General features: G+C 65.8%; 1 protein-coding gene across 1 annotated transcript; it reads left to right on the top strand.

The window, feature by feature from the left end:
* Nucleotides 1-1,870: 1,870 nt before the first annotated feature.
* Nucleotides 1,871-23,395, top strand: ATP1A3 (ATPase Na+/K+ transporting subunit alpha 3; the record flags this gene model as incomplete). The annotated part of the gene is made up of 19 exons (XM_069777812.1): nt 1,871-1,933; nt 6,558-6,680; nt 8,027-8,086; nt 8,918-9,121; nt 9,525-9,638; nt 9,849-9,983; nt 10,943-11,060; nt 13,200-13,468; nt 14,273-14,471; nt 15,119-15,228; nt 15,771-15,905; nt 16,467-16,659; nt 17,803-17,978; nt 18,193-18,329; nt 18,561-18,711; nt 20,328-20,496; nt 20,580-20,734; nt 21,474-21,597; nt 23,136-23,395. Coding segments are annotated over exons 1-19 (2,838 nt in total), but the record flags the coding sequence as incomplete, so codon positions are not given.
* Nucleotides 23,396-23,553: the final 158 nt, after the last annotated feature.

The raw sequence follows: 23,553 nt of genomic DNA, 5'->3' as shown, positions 1-23,553 counted from the left end.
TCCCCCCCCCGCCACCCCTCAAGGTCACGCCCCCCCCCGGTTTGGTCCAAGCCCCGCCCCCAGTCGATGGTTGCCACGGCAACCAGACATGACGTCACCGGGGACACCGGCGGCATCGGGATGCTCTGGAGGGGGAACCCCCCCCCCTCCTCACTGCCCCCCCCGGGGACCCCCCCCCACCCTCATCCCGGGGGAGAAAAGCTTTTGGGGGGGGGTCACCCCCCCCACCCCAAATTGGGGGTTGGGGAGGGGGTCCCCTATTGGGGGGGGGTCATATTTGCGGGGGGGGGGCCCAATTGGGGGGGGCAATTGGGGGGGCCAATTTGGGGGGGGTCCCCAGTTTTGGGGGGGGGTCCCCAGTTTTGGGCAGGGGTCCCAGTTCCCCCCCCCCCCGTTGTGTCGCAGGACAAGGTCACCCCAAGGACATGGGGGGGGCGCGGGGGGGGGGGCGCAGAGGCTCGGGGGGGGGGGGGTGGTCCCCCCCCCGTCGTGTTCCCCCCCCGCGGCTCCCGGTTGCCAAGGACCCCCGTTGCCATGGCGACCCCGTTGCCCGGCAGCCGCGTTGCCTTGACGACGGGCGCAGGGATGCTGCGGGGGGGGGGGGGGCAAAGCTCGTTAGCGACAGCGCTAATTGGGGGGGGGGCAAGATTGGGGGGGGCTGCAGCACATGGGGGGGTTGGGGGGGCGCTGGGGGGGGGGTCGTGGTGCATTTGGGGGGGTCGCTGGGGATACCCGGGGGGGGGAATTGGGACCGCATTGGGGGGGGGCAAATTTTTGGGGGGAGGTGACATTGGGGGGGGGCGGATTATTGGGGGGGCGCTGCGGGGGGGGTAAATGAGGGGGGTAATTTGGGGGGGGTAGTGGGGGGGCACTGGAGGGGGGGTTGCCGAGGGGGTGCACTGCGGGGGGGGGTATATTGGGGGGGTACTTTGGGGGGGTATATTGGGGGGGCTGCATTGCGGGGGGGGGATGTTGCAGGCCCATTGCTGGGGGGGGTGTAAATTGGGGGGGCGTAAATTGGGGGGGGTGTAAATTGGGGGGCTGTAAATTGGGGGGGTTGTATATTGGGGGGTTGTAAATTTGGGGGGGTGTAAATTTGGGGGGTATAAATTGGGGGGGTGTATATTGGGGGGTTGTAAATTTGGGGGGGTGTATATTGGGGGGGTATAAATTGGGGGGGTTGTATATTGGGGGGTTGTAAATTTGGGGGGTGTATATTGGGGGGGTGTATATTGGGGGGTTGTAAATTTGGGGGGGTGTAAATTTTGGGGGGTATAAATTGCGGGGGTGTATATTGGGGGGTTGTAAATTTGGGGGGGTGTATATTGGGGGGGTGTATATTGGGGGGTGTATATTGGGGGGGTGTAATTTGGGGGGTGTATATTGGGGGGGTATAAATTGGGGGGTTGTATATTGGGGGGGGTGTATATTGGGGGGTGTAAATTGGGGGAGGGGTGTAAATTGGGGGCGCACTGCGGGGGGGGGGGCTGCATTGCAGGGGGGGTGCACCCCCGGGGGGGGGGGGTCGCACTGCAGGGGGGGCCCTCCCCGCATTAGTGGGGGGGGGGGGCGCTCCCCAAGGCTGCAGCCCCCCCCCCGGCGGATCCGCAGTAAAAGGGGCGTGGCCACGGGCGGGGGGGGGTGTGGTGGTGTAGCGGGGGGGGGGGGGTCCCCCCCTCGCGCGCTGATTGGCCGCTCCCCGCCCCCCCCCCCAGCCCAGACGGCGGCCGCCCCGCGCCCCCGCCCCAGTCCCGGGCTCGCCGCAGCCGGGGGCCGCTCCGCTCCGCTCCGCTCCGCCGCTCCGGACCCCCCCGGAGACCCCCCCCCCCTTTTTTTTCCCTGGATTTTTTCCCCCTTTTCCCCGCCCCCCCCCCCCGGTTCTCCCCGTCCAGCCCCGGGCCTCGGTCCGGCTGCACCCGCCGCCGCCATGGGGGTACGTACGGGCCGGCCGGGGGGGGGGGGAGAGGGGAAAGGGACCCCCCCCGGGGTGGGCGAGGGATGGGAGGGGTGTGCAAGGGTGTGCAAGGTGCTGGGGGGGGTGTGCAAGGTGCTGGGGGGTGTGCAAGGGATGGGCGAGGTGCTGGGAGGGATGGGCGAGGTGCTGGAGGGGTGTGCAAGGTGCTGGGAGGGGTGTGCAAGGGGTGTGCAAGGTGCTGGGAGGGGTGTGCAAGGTGCTGGGGGGCGTGCAAGGGATGTGCCAAGGTGCTGGGGGGGATGGGCGAGGTGCTGGAGGGGTGTGCGAGGTGCTGGGGGGTGTGCAAGGGATGTGCGAGGTGCTGGGAGGGGTGTGCAAGGGATGTGTGAGTTGCTAGGAGGGGTGTGCAAGGTGGCAAGGTGCTGGGAGAGGTGTGCAAGGGGTGTGCAAGGTGCTGGGGGGGTGTGCAAGGTGCTGGGGGGGCGTGCAAGGGATGTGCAAGGTGCTAGGAGGGATGTGCAAGGTGCTGGGAGGGGCGGGCAAGGTGCAGATGGGAGTGCAAGGTGCTGGGAGAGGTGTGCAAGGGATGTGCAAGGTGCTGGGGGGGTGTGCAAGGTGCTGGGAGAGGTGTGCAAGGGATGTGCAAGGTGCTGGAGGGGTGTGCAAGGTGCTGGGAGAGGTGTGCAAGGGATGTGCAAGGTGCTGGAGGGGTGTGCAAGGGATGGGTGAGGTGCTGGGAGAGGTGTGCAAGCAGTGGGAGGGATGTGCAAGGTGCTGGGAGGGGTGTGTGTGCAAGGGATGTGCAAGGTGCTGGAGGGGCGTGCAAGGGACGTGCGAGGTGCTGGGAGGGGTGTGCAAGCGGCGCAAGGTGCCAGGAGGGGTGTGCAAGGTGCTAACGAGGTGTGCAAGGTGCTAGGAGGGGTGTGTGAGGTGCAGATGGGCGTGCAAGGCGCTAGCAAGATGGGCGAGGCTCGAGGAGGGGCGTGCAAGGTGCTAGCCAGGTGTGCAAGGGGTGTGCGAGGTGCAGACGGGGTGTGCAAAGCCACGCAAGGTGCTGGCAAGGTGGGCGGGTGACGTGCGAGGTGCCGCAGGGGCGTGCAAGGGGCGCCGGCTGAGTGTGCAGAGCCACCACCCGGCATCGCACGACGCTGTCCGGGCGTGCAAGGGGCGTGCAGGGCCCCCCCCCCCCCGCTCCGTGGGAGCGTGCGAAGGTGGCGCAAGGGCCCTGTGCGAGGGGGACACGCGTGACGTGCGACTCTTGCGTAACGTGGGGCCACACGCGTGTGTTTCTCCCCCCCCCCCGCACACCCACGAGTGTTCCCGATCCCCGTGACACCCCCCCGTGTCCCTGCGAGCGTGTCCCGGCCCGGCGTCACGAGTGTCCCCGTGTCCTTGTCCCTGTGCCAGCGAGCGTGGCCCTGGCCCCGAGAGTGCAAGTCCCCGTGCACGTCCCCGTGCAAGCCACGCTGTCCCCGTGCAAACCCCGCTGTCCCCGTGCGCATCCTGGTGCCCGCGCACGCCCTCGACGTCCCCACGCACGCCCGTGTCCCCGCGTCCTCGTGCATGTCCCCCACGTCCCCGTGCACGTCCCCCGTGCAAAACCCCGATGTCCTGGTCTTTGGACACGTCCTCGTGCACGTCCCGGTGTCCCCACGCGTGTCCTCGTGCACGGCCCCGTGCAAACCCCGACATCCCCGTGCTCGCCCCCCCCCCCGTGTCCCCACGTGTGTCCTCGTGCACGTCCCCGTGTGTCCTCGTGCACGTCCCCATGTGTCCTCGTGCACGTCCCCGTGCAAATCCCAACATCCCCGTGCTCGCTCCCGTGTCTCCGCAGTGCGTGTGCGCACCCCCCCCCATATAACCTTCCTCTCTCCTTCCCCCCCCCCCCCAGCCAGGCTGCACCCCCGGGGGGGGGGGGGGCTGCACCCAGCAGCCTCCCACCAATTAATTAGGGCGCTAATTAACCAGGGGACACATTAACAGTGCAAAATCAGTGCCTTGGGGGGGGGCAATAAAAGGGTGCACCCACCCCCCCCCCCGGGGAAAAGGGATTCCCAAGGAAAAAGGGAGATCCCCCCAGGAAATTCTGCCCCCCCCCCCCCCAAAAAAATAGTGATTCTTCTAAATTAGGGACCCTTCCGGGAAACAGGGACCCCCCCCCCAGGAAACAGGGACCCCCCCAGGAAACAGGGACTCCCCCCTTATGGAAACGAGCCCCCCCAGCTCGGGGGGGGGGGTATTTCAGGGCAGACCCTAATTTTTACACCCCCCCATCAAACTGGGGGGGGGGGAGTCTCCTGGCAGAATATCCCCCCCCCTCCCCAGATGATGGGGACATGCTGGAGGGGGGGGGATGTCCCTGTGCCCCCCCCCCCCATCCCCTGCAGTAGCTCGGGGTCACCCTGACCCAGCTGTCGGGGGGGGGGCGCCCCCCCCCGCGCTGCGGCGTGGGCGACTGCAGTGTTGGCCCAGTGCCAGCCCCCCCCCCCCGCACCCTTGGGTGGTGATTTGGGGGGGGGGGGGACACGTACACACACACCACAGGACCCCCCCCCCCCATAGAGCAACAGCTCCCACCCCCCCCCACCCCAAAACCTGCCATCATCTTGGGGGGGGTCTTTGTGTGTGTGTCCCCCCCCCCCCAGTGATGCGTAAAGTAGGATCCCCCCCCCCCCCAAATCTACACCCCCCCCCAAATGACCCCCCCCCCAGGATGGGGGTCCTGGCCAAAAATGGAGGGGGGTGTCCCCGCATCCCCCATGATGATTCCCCCAATTTGGGGGGGGGCACCCCCAGACCCCAGGTAAGTATAGATAAATTGGGGGGGGTCCCCCTTTTTCCCAGGCCTCCTGGGGGCCGCTATAAGGGATACCCTATAGAAACCCCCCCCCCGCATGGGGGGGGGCCCTCCCCCCCGGCCACCCCTCCCCCCGCGGTCAAGGCCGGATTAACGGGGGAGCAGATGGCGAGGGGGGGGGTCACCCACATCCCCCCCCCCCCGTGTCCTTGTGCTTGGGCTGGGGTGGGGGGGGGGGGGGCTGCTGTGCTGCAAAGGGGGGGGGGGGTCGTGCTGTAGGGATTTGGGGGGGCTGGGGCAGGATTTGGGGGTCCCTGGGGGTGCCCTGAGGCAGGATTTGGGGGGGGGATCCCTAGGGACTGGCGGGGGGGCTGGGGCAGGATTTGGGGGGGGGGGCAGGGGTCTGTAGGGTGCCCTGGTGCAGGATTTGGGGGGCTCAGGGGGGGTCCCTGGGCAATGGGGTTCCCTGGGGGGGGAGCTGGGGGTCCCTGGGTGATGGGCAGTGTAGGACCAGGGGTTTTTTTGGGGGGGGTCATGCTGCAGGATCGGGGGGGTTTGGGGTGCAGGACCCCTGCTACAGGCTCCCAGCCTTTTTGGGGGGGGTCATGCTGCAGGATTGGGGGGTTTTGGGGTGCAGGACCCCTGCTATGGGCTCCCAGGCTTTTTTGGGGGGGGGGTCATGCTGCAGGTTTGGGGTTTTTGGCGTGCTGGGGGGGTGCAGGACCCCTGCTACGGGCTCCCAGGCTTTTTGGGGGGGGGTCATGCTGCAGGATCGGGGGGGGGTTTGGGGTGCAGGACCCCTGCTACAGGCTCCCAGGCTTTTTTGGGGGGGGGGTCATGCTGCAGGATCGGGGGGTTTGGGGTGCAGGACCCCTGCTACAGGCTCCCAGGCTTTTTGGGGGGGGGGTCATGCTGCAGGATCGGGGGGTTTGGGGTGCAGGACCCCTGCTATGGGCTCCCAGGCTTTTTTGGGGGGGGGTCATGCTGCAGGATCGGGGTTTTTGGGGTGCTGGGGGGGTGCAGGACCCCTGCTATGGGCTCCCAGCGTTTTTGGGGGGGGGTCATGCTGCAGGATCGGGGGTTTTGGGGTGCTGGGGGGGTGCAGGACCCCTGCTACAGGCTCCCAGCCTTTTTGGCGGGGGGGGGTCATGCTGCAGGATCGGGGTTTTTGGGGTGCAGGACCCCTGCTATGGGCTCCCAGCCTTTTTGGCGGGGGGGTCATGCTGCAGGATCGGGGGTTTTGGGGTGCAGGACCCCTGCTACAGGCTCCCAGGCTTTTTGGGGGGGGGGGTCATGCTGCAGGTTTGGGGTTTTTGGGGTGCTGGGGGGGTGCAGGACCCCTGCTATGGGCTCCCAGCGTTTTTGGGGGGGGGGTCATGCTGCAGGATCGGGGGTTTTGGGGTGCAGGACCCCTGCTACAGGCTCCCAGGCTTTTTTGGGGGGGGGTCATGCTGCAGGATTGGGGGGGGGTTGGGGTGCAGGACCCCTGCTACAGGCTCCCAGGCTTTTTTGGGGGGGGGTCATGCTGCAGGATCGGGGTTTTTGGGGTGCTGCGGTGGTGCAGGACCCCTGCTATGGGCTCCCAGCCTTTTTTGGGGGGGGGTCATGCTGCAGGTTTGGGGTTTTTGGGGTGCTGGGGGGGTGCAGGGACCTTGCAGGGTCGGGGGGGGGCATAATCCATGCTGCAGGACGGTGGGATTTGGGGGTCCAGGACGGTGGGATTTGGGGGTCCAGGACGGTGGGATTTGGGGGTCCAGGGCGGTGGGATTTCAGGGCCCATGGCGCGGGGTCAGAGCAGCCGACGGGGGGGTGCGGGGCCCCCCAGCGTAAACCCCCCCCCCCCAGTACGGCGGCTCCGACAGCTACCGCGTGGCCACCACGCAGGACAAGGGGGGCGAGAAGGAATCCCCCAAAAAGGGGAAGAGCAAGACGAGGGACCTGGATGACCTCAAGAAGGAGGTGGCCATGGTGAGTGGGGGGGCTTGGGGGGGGCTGGGGTAGTTTGGGGGGTGGGGGGGGGCTGGGGTGCAAGGTAGGGGCGGTTTGGGGGGGCTAGGGGCAGTTTGGGGGGGGCTGGGGCAATTGGGGGGGCAGGAGATGGGCAGTTTGGGGTGCATGGTGGGGGGTCTGGGGTAATTTGGGGGGCGACTGGGGGGGCTGGGGTAATTTGGGGGGCGATTGGTGGGGGTCTGGGGCAATTTGGGGGGCATGATGGGGGGTTTTGGGGGGTCTGGGGCAATTTGGGGGGCGATTGGTGGGGGTCTGGGGCAATTTGGGGTGTATGATGGGGGGGTTGGAGGAGGATATGGGCAGTTTGGGGGGCATGATGGGGGGTTTTGGGGGGCTCTGAGGCAATTTGGGGGGCGATTGGTGGGGGTCTGGGGCAATTTGGGGGGCATGATGGGGGGTTTGGGGGGGTCTGAGGCAATTTGGGGGGTGATTGGTGGGGGTCTGGGGCAATTTGGGGGGCATGATGGGGGGTTTGGGGGGTCTGAGGCAATTTGGGGGGCGATTGGTGGGGGTCTGGGGCAATTTGGGGGGCATGATGGGGGGTTTGGGGGGTCTGGGGCAATTTGGGGGGCGATTGGTGGGGGTCTGGGGCAATTTGGGGTGTATGATGGGGGGTTGGAGGAGGATATGGGCAGTTTGGGGGGCATGATGGGGGGTTTTGGGGGGCTCTGGGGCAATTTGGGGGGCAATTGGTGGGGGTCTGGGGCAATTTGGGGGGCATGATGGGGGGTTTCGGGGGGTCTGGGGCAATTTGGGGGGCGATTGGTGGGGGTCTGGGGCAATTTGGGGTGTATGATGGGGGGTTGGAGGAGGATACGGGCAGTTTGGGGGGCATGATGGGGGGTTTTGGGGGGGTCTGAGGCAATTTGGGGGGCGATTGGTGGGGGTCTGGGGCAATTTGGGGGGCATGATGGGGGTTTTGGGGGGTCTGGGGCAATTTGGGGGGCGATTGGTGGGGGTCTGGGGCAATTTGGGGTGTATGATGGGGGGGTTGGGGAGGCTGGGGCAATTTGGGGTGCAGCTGGGGGGGTCTGGGGCAATTTGGGGTGTATGATGGGGGGTTTGGGGCAGGAGATGGGCAGTTTGGGGTGCATGATGGGGGGCTGGGGCAATTTTGGGGGCAGTTGGGGGGGTCTGGGGCAGTTTGGGGCGTATGATGGGGGTATGGGGCAATTTGGGGTGCGTTGGGGGGCTGCATGCAGTGTGGGGGCAATTGGGGGGGCTGCAAACAGCGGAGAGGGGCAGAGGGCAGTTTGGGGGGGCCAGGGGATTTTTGGGGGGGGGGTCTCACCCTTCTCCCACAGACAGAGCACAAGATGTCGATCGAGGAGGTCTGTAGGAAATACAACACGGACTGCGTGCAGGTGAGCCCCCCCCCCCAAAAAAACAGGGGGGGTCCCTTTTGGGGTGTCCCCCCCCGGCATCTCCCTCCCGAGAGCCTTTGCCTTAGGGGGGGGGTCTCTTTTGGGGTCCCCTATAGGACTCTGCCCTTCCCTTTAGGGGTCCCTTTTGGGGTCTCTCCTGGGGTCACCTTTTTGGGGTGCCCCCCCGGGGTCTTTGCTTTGGGGGGGGTCACTTTGGGGGTGTCTCTTGGGGTCTGCCTCCCCATGGGGGGGGTCTCTTTTTGGGGGTCTGCCTTTCCCCCGAACTGCCCCTTTTGGGGGGTCCCTTTTGAGGGTCCCCATAGGGCTCTGCCCCTCCCCTTGGGGGGGGTCTGTTTTGGGGGGGGGTCTGTTTTTTGGGGAGGGTCTCCCCACTTGGGGGTCCCTTTTTGGGGTCCCCCTTTCCCCATCGATGTCCAATTTGGGGGGGTCCCTCTTGGGGGTCTTCTCCCTGATGGGGGGGGCATCTCCCCATTAGATAGTCCCCTTTTTGGGGGGGGGTCACCCCTGCAGGGTCTCTCCCCCCTCTCTGGGGTCTCTTTCAGGGACCCCCATGGGGGGGTCTGTTTTGGGGTCCCCCCTCTCCCATGCACCTCCATTTAGGGGGTCACTTTTTGGGGGGGCCACTTTTGGGGGGGCTTCTCTGCCTGGGGGGGGGGCATCTCCCCATTCGAGGGTCCCCCTTGGGGTCTCCCCATGAGGGGGGGTCACCCCTGCAGGGTCTCTCCCCCCTCTCTGCGGTCTCTTTTCAGGGATTTTGGGGATCTATTTTGGGGGTCCCCCTGACACCCCCCCCCCTTTTTTTTGGGGCAGGGTCTGACCCACAGCAAGGCGCAGGAGATCCTGGCGCGGGACGGCCCCAACGCCCTGACGCCCCCCCCCACGACCCCCGAGTGGGTCAAATTTTGCCGGCAACTTTTCGGGGGGTTCTCCATCCTCCTCTGGATCGGGGCCATCCTCTGCTTTTTGGCTTACGGCATCCAAGCCGGCACCGAGGACGAACCCTCCAACGACAATGTAGGTGGGGGGGGGGGTCCCCATGAAGGGGGGGGGGGGGCAAAAAATGGGGGGCTGGGGCAATTGGTGGGGGGGTAGGGGGGTGATGGGGCAACGGTACCCAGGAGTTGTAGGGCAATTGTGCCTTGGAGCTTGGGGGGGGGGGGGGGGATGGGGGGGGGTGGAGCAAGGGGGGGGGCAGCTGTGCCCCAGATTTGGGGGGGCAATGGGGGGGGTTAATTGTACCCCAAATTTGGGGAAAAACTGCCCTGGGGGCAGCAGGGGCTAATGGGGGGGGGGGTGCAACCATGCTGGCAGATGGGGTGCCCCATGTGGGGAGAGGGGCTTTGTTGGGGGGCACGACCCACCCCCCCTGATCCATGCTGACCCCCCCCTAATTTTCTTCACACCCCCCCCCCCCCAGCTGTACCTGGGCATCGTCCTGGCCGCCGTCGTCATCATCACCGGCTGCTTCTCCTACTACCAAGAGGCCAAGAGTTCCAAAATCATGGAGTCCTTCAAGAACATGGTGCCCCAGGTGGGGACCCCCCCGGGGGGGGGGCAAATTTGGGGTGTGGGGGGGCAGATATTTGGTGGGGGGGGGCAGATATTTGGTGGAGGGGCTGATAGATGGAGGTGGAGACAGAGGGATGCAGCTGGGGATGGAGTAATGGGTTGGGAGGGGATGTTGTGCCCCCCCCCAATATGTTGTGGCCCCCCCCAATATGTGTGTACCCCCCCCCCCCAGCAAGCCCTGGTGATCCGGGAGGGGGAGAAGATGCAGGTGAACGCGGAGGAGGTGGTGGTGGGAGACCTGGTGGAGGTCAAGGGGGGGGACCGCGTCCCCGCCGACCTGCGCATCATCTCGGCACACGGCTGCAAGGTGGGGATCCCCCCCCCCCAAAAAAAAAAAAAAAAATGCACGGGACACCCCCGCATGCCCAGAGCCCCCTGAAATGCATAGAGCCCCCCCGCATGCCCTCCCCAAGCCCCCACCTCTGCATGGACACCCCTTACCCCCCCCCCCCGCATGGGACTCAGTGGACCCCCAGCCCCCCCCCCCACCTTTCAGAGACCCCCTCCCCACTCTGCAGGAACCCCTGGGACCCACTAACCTTGCATTGAGCCCCCCCAGGAGCTCCATGAACCCCCCCCCAGCTTACAGAGACCACCTCAGGAGCTCCGTGGACCCCCCCCAACTTGCAAAGATCCCCCCAGGAGCCCCTCCAACTTGCAGAGACACCCCCCAGGACCTCTATGGAGCCCCCAGGAGCTCCATGGACCCCCCCCAGCTTACAGAGACCCCCCCAGGACCTCTATGGACCCCCCAGGAGCTCCGTGGACCCCCCCCAACTTGCAAAGATCCCCCCAGGAGCCCCCCCAACTTGCAGAGACACCCCCCAGGACCTCTATGGAGCCCCCAGGAGCTCCATGGACCCCCCCCAGCTTACAGAGACCCCCCCAGGACCTCTATGGACCCCCCAGGAGCTCCGTGGACCCCCCCCAACTTGCAAAGATCCCCCCAGGAGCCCCCCCAACTTGCAGAGACACCCCCCAGGACCTCTATGGACCCCCCAGGAGCTCCATGGACCCCCCCCAAAACTTGCAGTAACCCTCTAGGACCTCCGTGGACCCCCCCCCAGAAGCTCCATGGACCCCTCCCAACTTGCAGACCCCCCCCCAAGACCCCCATGCACCCCAAAACTTGCAGAAAGTCCCCCCAGGAGCTCCATGGACACCCCCCCAAGGAGCCTTATGGACCCCTCATCTTGCAGAAACCCTCCCCAAGCCCTTCAGGGACCCCCCCCCCGAAAAAAAAACCCCTAACGTGCCCCCCCCCAGGTGGATAACTCCTCGCTGACGGGGGAGTCGGAGCCCCAAACCCGCTCCCCCGACTGCACCCACGACAACCCCCTGGAGACCCGCAACATCACCTTCTTCTCCACCAACTGCGTCGAGGGTGAGCTGGGGGGGCTTGGGGGGGTCCCCCAAAGGGGTTGGGGGTCCCTGGGGCCAGCTGAGGGTGGATTGGGGGTCCCCCGAGGGAAATTGGGGGTCTCTAGGGCCAGCTGAGGGGGTTAGGGGGTCTCTGGGTAGGTTTAGGGGGGGGGCCTTGGAGTCTTTATGGGGTCCCCCAGCAGGTTTGGGGGTCCCCCACCAGGTTTGGGGATCCCCGGGGCTGCCTTGGAGTCCTTATGGGGGTCCCCTGGTGGGTTTGGGGGTGCCTTGGGGTCTTTCTGGGGGTCCCTGGGCAGGTTTGGGGGTCCCTGGGCTGCCTGCAGCGATGCTTTGGGATCCTGGGACCATTTTGGGGGCTGTTTTGGGGGTCCCTGAGCCATTTTGGGGGTCCCTGAGCCCCTTTTGGGATCCTGGACCATTTGGGGGGCTGTTTTGGGTTCCCTGAGCCATTTTGGGGTTCCCTGGGCCCATTTTGGATTCCTGGGCCATTTGGGGGGCTGTTTTGGGGGTCCCTGAGCCATTTTGGGGGTCCCTGAGCCCCTTTTGGGATCCTGGACCATTTGTGGGGCTGTTTTGGGGGTCCCTGAGCCATTTTGGGGGTCCCTGAGCCCCTTTTGGGATCCTGGACCATTTGTGGGGCTGTTTTGGGGGTCCCTGAGCCATTTTGGGGGTCCCTGGGCCCATTTTGGATTCCTGGGCCATCTGTGGGGCTGTTTTGGGGGTCCCTGAGCTATTTTGGGGGTCCCTGAGCCCCTTTTGGGTTCCTGGACCATTTGTGGGGCTGTTTTGGGGATTCCTGAGCCATTTTGGAGATCCCTGAGCCCCTTTTGGGGTCCTGGACCATTTGTGGGGCTGTTTTGGGGTCCCTGAGCCATTTTTGGCATCCCTGAGTGCGTTTTGGGGTCCTGGACCATTTGTGGGGCTGTTTTGGGGGTTCCTGAGCCATTTTGGGGTCCCTGAGCCCCTTTTGGGATCCTGGACCATTTGGGGGGCTGTTTTGAAGGGTCGCTGAGCCACTTTGGGGGTCCCTGAGCCCCTTTTGGGGTCCTGGACCATTTGTGGGGCATTTTGGGGATCCCTGCGCCATTTTGGGCATCCCTGAGTGTGTTTTGGGATCCTGGACCATTTGTGGGACTGTTTTGGGGGTTCCTGAGCCATTTTAGGGGTCCCTGAGTGTGTTTCGGGGTCCTGGACCATTTGCGGGGCTGTTTTGGGGATCCCTGAGCCATTTTGGGATCCTGGACCATTTGTGGGGCTGTTTTGGGGATTCCTGAGCCATTTTGGGGTCCTGGACCTTTTGCAGAGCTGTTTTGGGGATCCCTGAGCCATTTTGGGGTCCTGGACCATTTGTGGGGCTGTTTTGGGGGTCTCTGAGCCATTTTGGGCGTCCCTGAGCCCCTTTTGGGGTCCTGGACCATTTGTGGGGCATTTTTAGGGATCCCTGCGCCATTTTGGGCATCCCTGAGTGTGTTTTGGGGTCCTGGACCATTTGTGGGGCCGTTTTGGGGATCCCTGAGCCATTTTGGGGTCCTGGACCATTTGTGGGGCTGTTTTGGGGGTCTCTGAGCCATTTTGGGCGTCCCTGAGCCCCTTTTGGGGTCCTGGACCATTTGTGGGGCATTTTTAGGGATCCCTGCGCCATTTTGGGCATCCCTGAGTGTGTTTTGGGGTCCTGGACCATTTGTGGGACTGTTTCGGGGATCCCTGAGCCACTTTGGGGTCTGGACCATTTGTGGGGCTGATTTGGGGATGTCTGCGCCATTTTGGGCGTCCCTGAGCCCCTTTTGGGGTCCTGGACCATTTGTGGGGCATTTTTAGGGATCCCTGCGCCATTTTGGGCATCCCTGAGTGTGTTTTGGGGTCCTGGACCATTTGTGGGGCCGTTTTGGGGATCCCTGAGCCATTTTGGGGTCCTGGACCATTTGTGGGGCTGTTTGGGGGGTTCCTGAGCCATTTTGGGGGTCCCTGAGCCCCTTTTGGTATCCTGGACCATTTGGGGGGCTTTTTTAGGGATCCTTGAGCCATTTTGGGCATCCCTGAGTGCGTTTCGGGGTCCTGGACCATTTGTGGGGCCGTTTTGGGGTCAGGACCATTTTTAGGGTCCCTGATCCCCCCGGTGACCCCCGTCGTCTCCCCCCAGGGACGGCACGGGGGGTGGTGATCGCCACAGGGGACCGGACCGTGATGGGGCGCATCGCCACGCTGGCCTCGGGGCTGGAGGTGGGCAAGACCCCGATCGCGGTGGAGATCGAGCACTTCATCCAGCTGATCACCGGCGTCGCCGTCTTCCTCGGCATCTCCTTCTTCATCCTCTCCCTCATCCTGGGCTACACCTGGCTGGAGGCCGTCATCTTCCTCATCGGCATCATCGTCGCCAACGTCCCCGAGGGGCTGCTGGCCACCGTCACCGTATGTGGGGGGGGGGGGGATATATGGGGTGCAGGGGCTGAGGGGGGGGGCAATACAGGGTGCAGGGGGTCCAAGGGGGCTGTGGCTGCGCTATGGGGTGAAATATGGGGTGCTGGGGGGCAATAGATGGGGTGCAAGGGCTGCGGAGGGCACTTAGGGGGTGCAGGGGGGGGGGGCTGTGACTGCTATGGGGCTGCAAGGGGGGGGGTCCAAAGGGGGATGCAAGGGGTCTGGGGGTGCAGGGCTGGGGGGTGTATTGGGGGCTGCATGTGCAATAGGGGGGGCTACAGGTCCAGGATTGGGGTGCACTGGGGGGGGGAGGGGCTGTGCCTGCAAGGAATGGAAGGGGGGTCCGTGCATTCGCTTGGAGGGTCTGTGCATGCGACGGGGGGGGCCACGCATGCGTCGGGGGGCTGCGGCTCCAGGATCGGGGTGCGATGTTGGGGGGGGGTCCGCGCATGCAATGGGGGCTTATGGATCCAGGATTGGGGTGCAATGTTGGGGGGGGGGGGGGTCCGAGCATGCAATGGGGGCTTATGGATACAGAATTGGGGTGCAATAGGGGGTCCGTGCTTGCAACGGGGGGGCCACGCATACAACGGGGGGGCTGCGGCTCCAGGATTGGGGTGCGATGTTTGGGGGGGGGTCCGTGCATGCAGTCGGGGCTATGGATCCAGGATTGGGGTGCAATAGGGGGTCCGTGCTTGCACCGTGGGACCATGCACGCCGTGGGGTCTCTGTCACTGTGCCGAGGGGTACGGACCCCCCCCAATTCGGACCCACGCCCCCCCCCCCCCCCCCAAGGTGTGCCTGACGCTGACGGCCAAGCGGATGGCGCGGAAGAACTGCCTGGTGAAGAACCTGGAGGCGGTGGAGACGTTGGGGTCCACCTCCACCATCTGCTCTGACAAGACGGGGACCCTCACCCAAAATCGCATGACGGTCGCCCACATGTGGTTCGACAACCAGATCCACGAGGCCGACACCACCGAGGACCAGTCGGGTGGGTGGGGGGGGATTTGGGGGGGGCTGGAGGGGTGTTGGGGGGGCTGGGGGCGTCAGGGAGGGTTGGGGGGCTACTGGGGGCTGTGGGAAGGGACTGGGGGAGTCAGAGCAAGGGCAGAGGGGGCTGGAGATGATTTGGGGGGGTCAGGGAGGGCTGGGGGGCTACTGGGGGCTGTGGGAAGGGACTGGGGGAGTCAGAGCAAGGGCAGAGGGGGCTGGAGATGATTTGGGGGGGTCAGGGAGGGCTGGGGGGCTACTGGGGGCTGTGGGAAGGGACTGGGGGAGTCAGAGCTGGGGAGAGGGGGCTGGAGATGATTTGGGGGGGTCAGGGAGGGCTGGGGGGCTACTGGGGGCTGTGGGAAGGGACTGGGGGAGTCAGAGCAAGGGCAGAGGGGGCTGGAGATGATTTGGGGGGGTCAGGGAGGGCTGGGGGGCTACTGGGGGCTGTGGGAAGGGACTGGGGGAGTCAGAGCAAGGGCAGAGGGGGCTGGAGATGATTTGGGGGGGGAGAAATTGGGGTCCTGGGGGGGAGTTGGAGTTTTTGCGGCACTAAGCTGAGAGCTCGGGTGGGGGGAGAGGGGAAACCTGAGTACTCCCCCACTTTGGGCACCCCACTGACACCCCCCCCCCATGTCCCCCCCCCAGGCACTGCCTTTGATAAGAGCTCAGCTACTTGGGTGGCCCTGTCCCACATCGCGGGGCTCTGCAACCGGGCGGTCTTCAAGGGGGGGCAGGAGAACGTCCCCATCCTCAAGGTGAGGGGCTGGGATGGAGGGGGGGGGCTGAGGGGGTGGGGGGTGCATCGGTCCCATGGGGCATGGGAAGGGTTTGGGGGGCCCTGGGGGGTCTCAGGGGTATGGGAAGGGAAGGGGTTGGGGGGGGGCAGGGTGTACTATGGGGCACGGGAAGGGTTTGGGGGGGGGCTGGATGTGCCATGGGAAGGGTTTGGGGGTCCCTGGAGGGGCTCTGGGGCACAGGAAGGGTTTGGGGGTCCCTGGGGGTCCTATAGGGCACGGGAAGGGTTTGGGGGGGGCATGGTGTACTATGGGGCATCGGAAGGGTTTGGGGGGGGCTGGATGTGCCATGGGAAGGGTTTGGGGGGCCCTGGGGGGGCTCTGGGGCACGGGAAGGGTTTGGAGGGTCCCTGTAGGGTCCCAGGGGAAGGGTTTGGGGGTCCCTGGGGGTCCTATAGGGCACGGGAAGGGTTTGGAGGGTCCCTGTAGGGTCCCAAGGGAAGGATTTGGGGCCCCCTGGGATGTGGGGGGTCCCTTCCTCACCCTGTGCCCCCCCCCCTCAGCGTGATGTGGCCGGGGACGCCTCGGAGTCGGCGCTGCTGAAGTGCATCGAGCTTTCCTCCGGCTCCGTCAAGGTGATGCGGGAGAGGAACAAGAAGGTGGCCGAAATCCCCTTCAACTCCACCAACAAGTACCAGGTACCCACAAGGGCCCCCCCCCCCCAAACCGACGGGACCCCAACCCTCAGCGTCCCCCCCAAACCCTCAGCATCCCCCCCAAACCTGTGGGGTTCCCCCCCAAACCTGCGGGGTCCCCTCCATCCCTCATGGACCTCAAACCTCTTGACGAGGTCTCCAAGCCCCCTGGGTCCCCCCAAAACCTGTGGGACCCCCCCCCAAGAGCCACCAGGTACCCCCAGCCCTACGGAGCCCTCAAACACCCACCGGGTGTCCCCCCCCCAGACCCATAAGATCCCCCCAGACCCACCAAGACCCCTAAACCTGCAGACCCCTCAAGCCCCCCCCCCAGCCCTGCAGAGGCCCTTAAGCCCCCCCAAGCACACCAGACCCCCCCTAGCCTCCAGCCCCCCCATCCCCACGCCCCCCCATCACACTAATCCCCTGCCCAGTACTGGCAGGATGGGATTCCCAGGGCTTACTGGTGTGGAAAATCCCCCCCGTGGGTGGCAAGTAGGAGGGAGGGGGGACAACCACGGTGCAGGGGAGGGTGATGCTGACCCTGGGACCCCCCCCCCGCAGCTTTCCATACATGAGACCGAAGACCCCAACGATAACCGGTACCTGCTGGTGATGAAGGGGGCCCCCGAGCGTATCCTGGACCGGTGTTCCACCATCCTGCTGCAGGGCAAGGAGCAGCCCCTGGACGAGGAGATGAAGGAAGCTTTCCAAAACGCCTACCTGGAACTGGGGGGGCTGGGGGAGAGGGTCCTGGGTACGCACTTGGGGGGGCAGGGTGGTCTGGGGATGGGGCTGAGGTGGGGTACGGGCGTCCCTGCGGGGAGCATCTCCTGGGGATGGGGTTGTGAGGGGGCCTGGGGGCTCCCAGGGGGTCTCTGGGGGGGGATATGTCCTGGGTTAGGGGGCTGAGGGGGGTCCTGGGGGTCCCTGGGGGGGACATGTCCTGGGTTAGGGGGCTGAGAGGGGTCCTGGGGGTCCCTGGGGGCTCCCAGGGGGTCTCTGGAGGGGAACATGTCCTTGGGTTAGGGGGCTGAGAGGGGTCCTGGGGGTCCCTGGGGGCTCCCAGGGGGTCTCTGGGGGGGGATATGTCCTGGGTTAGGGGGCTGAGGGGGGTCCTGGGGGTCCCTGGGGGCTCCCAGGGGGTCTCTGGGGGGGAACATGTCCTTGGGTTAGGGGGCTGAGGGGGGTCCTGGGGGTCCCTGGGGGGGACATGTCCTGGGTTAGGGGGCTGAGAGGGGTCCTGGGGGTCCCTGGGGGCTCCCAGGGGGTCTCTGGGGGGGGATATGTCCTGGGTTAGGGGGCTGAGGGGGGTCCTGGGGGTCCCTGGGGGGGACATGTCCTGGGTTAGGGGGCTGAGAGGGGTCCTGGGGGTCCCTGGGAGGACGGGGATGTCCTGGGTAAGGGATAAGGGGGTCCCTGGGGGGTCTCAGGGGGTCCCTGGGGGGGGATATGTCCTGGGTTAGGGGGCTGAGGGGGGTCCTGGGGGTCCCTGGGAGGATGATGATGTTCTGAGTAGGGGGCTGAGGGATTTCCTGGGGGGGTCTTAGGGGGTCTCAGTGGGGGGGACATGTCCTGGGTAGGGGGCTGAGGGGGGTCCTTGGGAGGATGGATGTGTCTTGAGTATGGGGCCGAGGGGAGCCCTCGGGGGGGGGTCTCTGGGGGGGACACGCCCTCCCTATGGAGCTGGGGGGGGTCACTGGTGAAGCACACCCTGGGCACACTTGGGGGTCTTTTTTTGGGGGGGGGGGTGCTCCATCCTGGGTTGGAGAACCCTGCAGCAGCCACCGCTCCCCCAAACCAGGGGGGGCAACATCTGTGTGAAAGGCAGGGGGGGCAGAAGAGGGGTGTGGGGGTGCAGGGGGGGGGTCTCACCTCCCCCCCCCCCCCCAAAAAAAAGGCTTCTGCCACTTCTACCTGCCGGAGGAGCAGTACCCCAAGGGCTTCGCCTTCGACTGCGACGACGTCAACTTCGCCACCGACAACCTCTGCTTCGTGGGGCTCATGTCCATGATCGACCCCCCCCGCGCCGCCGTCCCCGACGCCGTCGGCAAATGCCGCAGCGCCGGCATCAAGGTACGACCCCCCCCCAAAAAAAACCCAAAAAACCCCCCAAACCCCCCAAAACCTCCCAAAACCCCCCAAAACCCCTGGGGTGCCCTCCAAGGAGGGGTCGTGTGTGTCCCCCCCAGACCCCCATGGGGTCCCTTCTCCATCCCTGCACCCTGCAGCCCCCCAGTCCCCAAGCCGGGGGGGGTCACCCCTCTGTTTGTGTGTCCCCCCCCCCAAGGTGATTATGGTGACCGGAGACCACCCCATCACGGCCAAAGCCATCGCCAAGGGGGTGGGCATCATTTCGGAGGGGAACGAGACGGTGGAGGACATCGCCGCCCGCCTCAACATCCCCGTCAGCCAGGTTAACCCCAGGTAGATTTGGGGGGGGGGGGGCAACAGAGGGGGCTGGGGGGGGGGGCATTTGGGGGTGCGGGGGGGTGATGGAGAGGAGCCGGGATGCAGGGGAAGGGGATTTAGGGGAGCGCAATGCGGGGTGCTGGGGTGCGTTGTGTGATGTTGGGGGGCGAGGGGGGGTGCAGCGTTAGGGTGTTGGGGTGCCTGACCCCCCCCCCCCCCGTGTGTCGTGTGTGTCCCCCCCCCCAGGGACGCCAAAGCCTGCGTGATCCACGGCACCGACCTGAAGGACATGTCCTCGGAGCAGATCGACGAGATCCTGCAGAACCACACCGAAATCGTCTTCGCCCGCACGTCCCCCCAGCAGAAGCTCATCATCGTCGAAGGCTGCCAGCGCCAGGTCGGGGCCCCCCCCCCAAAAAAAATACACCCCAACACCCCCCTGGGGGTCCTCAACCCCACCCCAAGCATCATTCCTGGGGTCCCTGAACCCCCCAAAAGCACCTCCAGGATTTCCCCCAAAGCCCCCCAGCTCTGTCACCAAGGATGCCCCCCCCCAAAGCGTCCCCAGACGGCACCGACCCCCCCCCCAAACTGTCGCATCCCCCCAAAAAAACACCCAGAACGGATCCTGCAGCCCCCCCCCCCCCCATCCCTCCAGTCCCCATGGTGGTGGCATGGTCCCCATCCCCACGTCCCCACCACCATGGGGTGTCCCCCTCCTCATCCTCATCCTCACCCCCCCAGGGTGCCACTGTGGTGGGGATGGGGATGGTCCCCACCGCCATGGGATGTCCCCCTCCTCATCCTCATCCTCATCATTATGGGATGGGGATGGTCCCCCCCACCATGGGATGTCCCCCTCCTCATCCTCATCCTCACCCCCCCCAGGGTGCCATCGTGGTGGGGATGGTCCCCACCACCATGGGATGTCCCCCTCCTCATCCTCATCCTCACCCCCCCCAGGGTGCCATCGTGGTGGGGATGGTCCCCACCACCATGGGATGTCCCCCTCCTCATCCTCACCCCCCCCAGGGTGCCATCGTGGTGGGGATGGGGATGGTCCCCACCGCCATGGGGTGGTCCCCATCTCCAGAGCATCATCATTATGGGATGGGGATGGTCCCCCCCCACCATGGGATGTCCCCCTCCTCATCCTCATCCTCGTCATTATGGGATGGGGATGGTCCCCCCCACCATGGGATGTCCCCCTCCTCATCCTCATCCTCATCATTATGGGATGAGGATGGTCCCCACGTCCCCACCGCCATGGGATGTCCCCCTCCTCATCCTCATCCTCATCATTATGGGATGGGGATGCTCCGTACGTCCCCACCACCATGGGATGTCCCCCTCCTCATCCTCATCCTCATCATTATGGGATGGGGATGCTCCGTACGTCCCCACCACCATGGGATGTCCCCCTCCTCATCCTCATCCTCACCCCCCCCAGGGTGCCATCGTGGTGGGGATGGTCCCCACCACCATGGGATGTCCCCCTCCTCATCCTCACCCCCCCCAGGGTGCCATCGTGGTGGGGATGGGGATGGTCCCTACCGCCATGGGGTGGTCCCCATCTCCAGAGCATCATCATTATGGGATGGGGATGGTCCCCCCCACCATGGGATGTCCCCCTCCTCATCCTCATCCTCATCATATGGGATGAGGATGGTCCCCACGTCCCCACCGCCATGGGATGTCCCCCTCCTCATCCTCATCCTCATCATTATGGGATGGGGATGGTCCCCCCCACCATGGGATGTCCCCCTCCTCATCCTCATCCTCATCATTATGGGATGAGGATGGTCCCCACGTCCCCACCGCCATGGGATGTCCCCCTCCTCATCCTCATCCTCATCATTATGGGATGGGGATGCTCCGTACGTCCCCACCACCATGGGATGTCCCCCTCCTCATCCTCATCCTCACCCCCCCCAGGGTGCCATCGTGGTGGGGATGGTCCCCACCACCATGGGATGTCCCCCTCCTCATCCTCACCCCAACCTTGGTCCCCAGGGTGCCATCGTGGCGGTGACGGGGGACGGGGTGAACGACTCCCCCGCGCTGAAAAAAGCCGACATCGGGGTGGCCATGGGCATCGCCGGCTCCGACGTCTCCAAGCAGGCGGCCGACATGATCCTCCTCGATGACAACTTCGCCTCCATCGTCACCGGCGTGGAGGAAGGTCAGGGCTGGACCGGCGGGGACGGAGGGACGGGGTCGGGGGGGCCGGGAGACCCCCGGTGACGCCCATCCCCGTCCCCTCAGGCCGCCTGATTTTTGACAACCTGAAGAAATCCATCGCCTACACCCTGACCAGCAACATCCCCGAAATCACCCCCTTCCTCCTCTTCATCATGGCCAACATCCCCCTGCCCCTGGGCACCATCACCATCCTCTGCATCGACCTGGGCACCGACATGGTGAGTGGGGACCCCCAGGGACCCCCCCCAAATCCTGGGTGCCACCAACAACCCCCCAAATCCCTTGTGATGGGACCACCAAGACCCCCAGGGATCTCCCCGCCTGCTCCAGACACTGTGGGGACCCCCCAGTACCCCCAAAACATGGGGACCCCCCCTTTCCCAACCAGCAAGGACCCCTGGGGACCCCAAAGTCCCCCAGGGACCCCCCCAAATCCTGGGTGCCACCAACAGCCCCCCCCAAATCCCCTGTGATAGGACCACCAAGACCCCCATGGACCCCCCCAGGCACCATGGGGACCCCCCAGTACCCCCAAAACATGGGGAGCCCCCCCCTTTCCCAACCAGCAAGGACCCTTGGGGACCCCAGGGACCCCCCCCCCAAATCCTGGGCACTACCACGCCCCCCACCCCCAAAAAGTCCCCTGTGATGGGACCCCGGAGACCCCCACGGACACCGTGGGGACCACCAACACCTCCCCCAGCACCCCCAAACCACGGGGGGCGACCCCCCCTTCCCTGACCACCCCTGCCCCCCAGGGGACCCCCCCCCCCAAAAACCCCCTTGTGACCCCCCCCCAGGGCTCCCCAAACCCTCTAGGACCCTTCCCAAGGTGCTGGGGTCCCCCCCTTTGCCCCTATCCCCCTCCACAGCCTGCACCCACCCCCAGCAGTTTAGGTGTCGGGGGGGGGACCCCAAAAAGTGGGGTGACCCCCCCCATGCCCCCCCCCCCCCAAGGTCCCCGCCATCTCGCTGGCCTACGAAGCGGCCGAGAGTGACATCATGAAGCGGCAACCCCGAAATCCCCGATCCGATAAATTGGTGAACGAGCGGCTCATCAGCATGGCTTACGGGCAGATCGGTGAGGGGGGGCAATTTGGGGTTCGGGGGGGGGCAATTTGGGGTGCGGAGGGGGCAATGTGGGGTGCGGAGGGGGGTAGGGTGGAGCTGGGGGTGCTGCGAGCACGGTGGGGTGCGGGAGGGATATGGGGGTGGGAGGGGGGGGATTGGGGGGTGTAGAGCAGCCCTGGGGCTGCAGTGGGGTAATTTGGGGTGCAGGGGGGTAATTTGGGGTGCTGGGGGGGAGCAGGAGAGCCCTGGGGGTGCAGGGGGGTAATTTGGGGTGCTGGGGGGGTACAGGAGAGCCCTGGGGGTGCAGTGGGGTAATTTGGGGTGCTGGGGGGTAACTTGGGGTGCTGGGGGGGTACAGGAGAGCCCTGGGGGTGCAGTGGGGTAACTTGGGGTGCTGGGGGGGAGCAGGAGAGCCCTGGGGGTGCAGTGGGGTAATTTGGGGTGCAGGGGGGTAATTTGGGGTGCTGGGGGGGAGCAGGAGAGCCCTGGGGGTGCAGTGGGGTAATTTGGGGTGCTGGGGGGGTACAGGAGAGCCCTGGGGGTGCAGGGGGGTAATTTGGGGTGCAATGGGGTAATTTGGGGTGCAGGGGGGTAATTTGGGGTGCTGGGGGGGTACAAGGCAGCCCTGGGGGTGCAGGGGGGTAATTTGGGGTGCTGGGGGGGTACAGGAGAGCCCTGGGGGTGCAGGGGGGTAATTTGGGGTGCAGGGGGGGGTACAGGAGAGCCCTGGGGGTGCAGGGGGGTAATTTGGGGTGCTGGGGGGGTACAGGAGAGCCCTGGGGGTGCAGGGGGGTAATTTGGGGTGCAGGGGGGTACAAGGCAGCGCTGGGGGTGCAGGAGGGTAATTTGGGGTGCTGGGGGGGGTACAGGAGAGCCCTGGGGGTGCAGGGGGGTAATTTGGGGTGCAGGGGGGGTACAGGAGAGCCCTGGGGGTGCAGGGGGGTAATTTGGGGTGCTGGGGGGGTACAGGAGAGCCCTGGGGGTGCAGGGGGGTAATTTGGGGTGCTGGGGGGGTACAAGGCAGCCCTGGGGGTGCAGGGGGGTAATTTGGGGTGCTGGGGGGGGTACAGGAGAGCCCTGGGGGTGCAGGGGGGTAATTTGGGGTGCTGGGGGGGTACAAGGCAGCCCTGGGGGTGCAGGGGGGTAATTTGGGGTGCTGGGGGGGTACAGGAGAGCCCTGGGGGTGCAGGGGGGTAATTTGGGGTGCAGGGGGGTACAGGAGAGCCCTGGGGGTACAGGGGGGTAATTTGGGGTGCAGGGGGGGTACAGGAGAGCCCTGGGGGTGCAGGGGGGTAATTTGGGGTGCAGGGGGGGTACAGGAGAGCCCTGGGGGTGCAGGGGGGTAATTTGGGGTGCAGGGGGGTAATTTGGAGTGCAGGGGGGTAATTTGGAGTGCTGGGGGGGTACAGGAGAGCCCTGGGGGCGCAGTGGGGTCCTTGGGGGGGGTTGCAGAGGGTCACAGGGGCTCAGGGCCCCCCCAGGGGTGCCGGGACGGGGGGTGTCGGGGTGTACCCTGACTCCCCCTTCCTTCCCCTGTGCCCCCCCCAGGGATGATCCAGGCGCTGGGGGGGTTCTTCTCCTACTTCGTCATCCTGGCGGAGAACGGGTTCCTGCCCTCCTGCCTGGTGGGCATCCGCCTCAACTGGGACGACCGGACCGTCAACGACCTGGAGGACTCCTACGGGCAGCAGTGGGTTAGTTGGGGGGGGGGCCGGGGGGGGCACAGACCACCCCCCCCCGGGGGACCCCAATTCCCCAAAAGGGCCGCAAACGGAGAGGGGAGGGGGGCTGAGCACCCCAATTTCCATGTACGGGGGGCTCTGGGCATCCCAGTTCCCAGGCATGGGGGTGTCCATGTGCCCCCCCCCCGAATATTTTGGGGGGGGGTCTCTGCACCCCAATATCCCTGCATGGCTGCAAAGGGGGGGGGGCTGCACACCCCGTTCCACACGCACAAGGGGGTCTG

Source organism: Haliaeetus albicilla, unplaced genomic scaffold (genome assembly GCF_947461875.1).
Source record: "Haliaeetus albicilla unplaced genomic scaffold, bHalAlb1.1 scaffold_151, whole genome shotgun sequence".
NCBI classification, from domain to species: Eukaryota; Metazoa; Chordata; class Aves; order Accipitriformes; family Accipitridae; genus Haliaeetus; species Haliaeetus albicilla.
Note: the sequence above shows the minus strand (reverse complement) of the source record. Positions and strands in the feature narration are given on the sequence as shown.